The sequence below is a fragment of the Alosa pseudoharengus genome, unplaced genomic scaffold (assembly GCF_046254945.1).
Source record: "Alosa pseudoharengus isolate Yale_2024_CS ecotype anadromous, Long Island Sound unplaced genomic scaffold, YU_APseudo_1.1 YU_APseudo_1.1_scf_17, whole genome shotgun sequence".
Lineage (NCBI taxonomy): Eukaryota > Metazoa > Chordata > Actinopteri > Clupeiformes > Clupeidae > Alosa > Alosa pseudoharengus.
Genome location: NW_027468640.1, coordinates 9,144,894 through 9,147,393, shown reverse-complemented (window position 1 = coordinate 9,147,393; position 2,500 = coordinate 9,144,894). Strand labels below are relative to the sequence as shown.

Sequence of the window (2,500 nt, the reverse complement as noted above, 5' to 3'; positions counted from 1 at the left end):
ATTTGTTCATGTTAATACTGTAGAAATCAATCAAATGTGACGAAAAAGAAAAGGAGAGAGAGAGAGAGATCTCTTCAGTTCTTCAGTGGCTGTCCTTAAATATTCTTAGGGAAGCTTCTGGAAGGTTGAAAACAGACTCCTCTCAGGCACTGTGTGGAAAAGAGGGGAGATTACGGCTCTTGGCCGTATTTCAGCACGTTTATTGAGCTCTTAATACAATCCACTGTGCAGGAAATGGTGCGTTTCAGTGCGTGGGTGCCGTCGTTTCCTCAGACGGGCTCAGTGTTGATACGGACCTCTGTCAACGGTCCAAAGCCTCTGAGGAACTCTCTCACACACATAAATGCACACTCAGACACACACACACACACTCTCTCTCTCTCTCTCTCTCTCTCTCTCTCTCTCTCTCTCTCTCTCTCTCTCTCTCTCTCTCTCTCTCACACAGACACACACACACACACAGACACACACATACATACACACACACACACACACACACACACAGCAATGTTCAGTTATATCTGTCTATCAGTCAGTCAGTGAGTCTTGCAGCAGTTACTTAAACAGAAGTTTGGTTTGGATACACACACTGCTCAACTCTGGGGCGCTGTAACGATCCCATGGAGATGTGAATGTGTGGTGATACTCTGGGCCTGTACTGACTGGACAACAATGGCACACACACACACACACACACACACATATGCACATGCACACACACACACACACACATATGTATGCATACACAAACACACACACACACACACACACACACAGACACACACACACACACACAAAACACACACTGACAGACACTTTCTGTATTTGGAACTTTGACTTATTTACAACGTAGTTCACTGTGTAGTGAATGACTTTATGGTGGTTATGTTAGGAATAATGGACTTGAATTTGTCCCCTGTGATATATAATGGTTTTGCCCACTTCTGTATGTTTTCAGGTGGGAGAGCAGTCCATGGACGTCCTGTTCCACCTCGTGTGGTGGGGGTGTCCAGAGCCGCTCCGTGACCTGCGTGGAGGAGGACGTGCAGGGCACCATCGTGCCCTCGGAGGAGTGGAAGTGCCTCTATGCCCCCAAGACGCCCATCCTGCAGCCCTGCAACAACTTCGACTGCCCTACCTGGCTGGCTCAGGAGTGGTCACCAGTAAGGCTTATTCTATTGTACTGTAATTCTATTCTATTCTATCATGTCAGTAGGGCTGTAACGATATGCGATTCGTAACCGAAATCGCGACACTCATATCCACGATACTGTGTCGCGGTGTACAAAGGCAGAACCGCAATACACCCTTTCTAGTGTTTCACGCAGTGCTTTGCAACTTACGCGGCTGCATAAGAAACACACTTCTCCGCTTTACTTACCGGTAGCCTAAGTTGTCCATAAATAAATAAATAAATAATAATTTCATACCTCTCGTTGCTTTCATTGTAGACTATGTGTTCAACTTTACCAAACAGTGTAGAAGTACTGTAAACCCCCTTTCCTTGCCCCGCTCACTCTCGCGCTCCCTCCCTCTCACTCAGGGCTTTGAACCGGTTCAAGGAACGAAAACGAAAACCGGGAACGTTTTGTATTTTACAGGGAACAGAAATGAAACCGGAAACGTTATTATTTTTTATGTTCTGGAACAGGAACACTTATTTAAAAATAATGGTAACCGGTTAATACCGGTTTTATTTCGTTCCTCAAAGTTTTCGTTGCCTAATTAACTAAAAAAAAAAAGTAATTATTTTCCTGCGCACGTTACCATGACGGCTGAGGTTCACTTCCTGTGTGACATCACATCAGACATTCGCTGACTGAATGGAGAGAGAGCGGTGGATTACAAAGTCTCCACTCCACATCTTAAATAAGAGGTAAATTACGATCCATCGTTAATTAAAACGCTCATTCCAAACACAATAACAATAGCTATATTTGTCGACTCCACGTTAATGATGGACTAGCGAACATTTGTCTAAATGGCGCCAACACCTCTGTTTGCCTAATGCACAGATGGCTTGTTACGGTATGAGTAGGCCTACTGGATGGCCTTTCCCCCCAACAGTTGGAATTTGTTGTTGCCCGAGTGGCATAACCACGTGTCTTAATAATGTCGTTACGTTTGTGTGGAAATTTTCTCTTTTAACAATAAACTACACATTTGAAATAATTGTAGGCCTATTTAATTATTATTATTATTAATAATATAATTATTATTATTTAATAATGGTTGTAATATTATTACATTTGGTTTAAGCTGGATGAGAAAGATGTGACATAATTCTATAGCATTAAACAGCTGACAGGAACGAAATTAACCGTTCCGGGAACAGTATTTTTTTGTTCTAACCGGTTCGGGAACGTCAATTTATTGGTTGAACTCATAACCGGAAACGTTATAATTCCGTTTCTGTTCGGAACGAACCGATTGGAAAAAAAAATCGGTTCAAAGCCCTGCTCTCACTGTCACTCCCTGTCCTGCTCAATGAACACGCGCG

General features: G+C 43.2%; 1 protein-coding gene across 1 annotated transcript in view; it reads left to right on the top strand.

Annotated features, from left to right (window-relative positions):
• The window catches only part of LOC143127212 (ADAMTS-like protein 1), a 217,445-nt gene that overhangs the window by 203,865 nt on the left and 11,080 nt on the right, over positions 1 to 2,500 (top strand). The window contains exon 12 of the mRNA XM_076288554.1: positions 959 to 1,163. Coding sequence (XP_076144669.1) covers positions 959 to 1,163 — 205 coding nt within the window. The remainder of the gene's footprint in view (positions 1 to 958; positions 1,164 to 2,500) is intronic.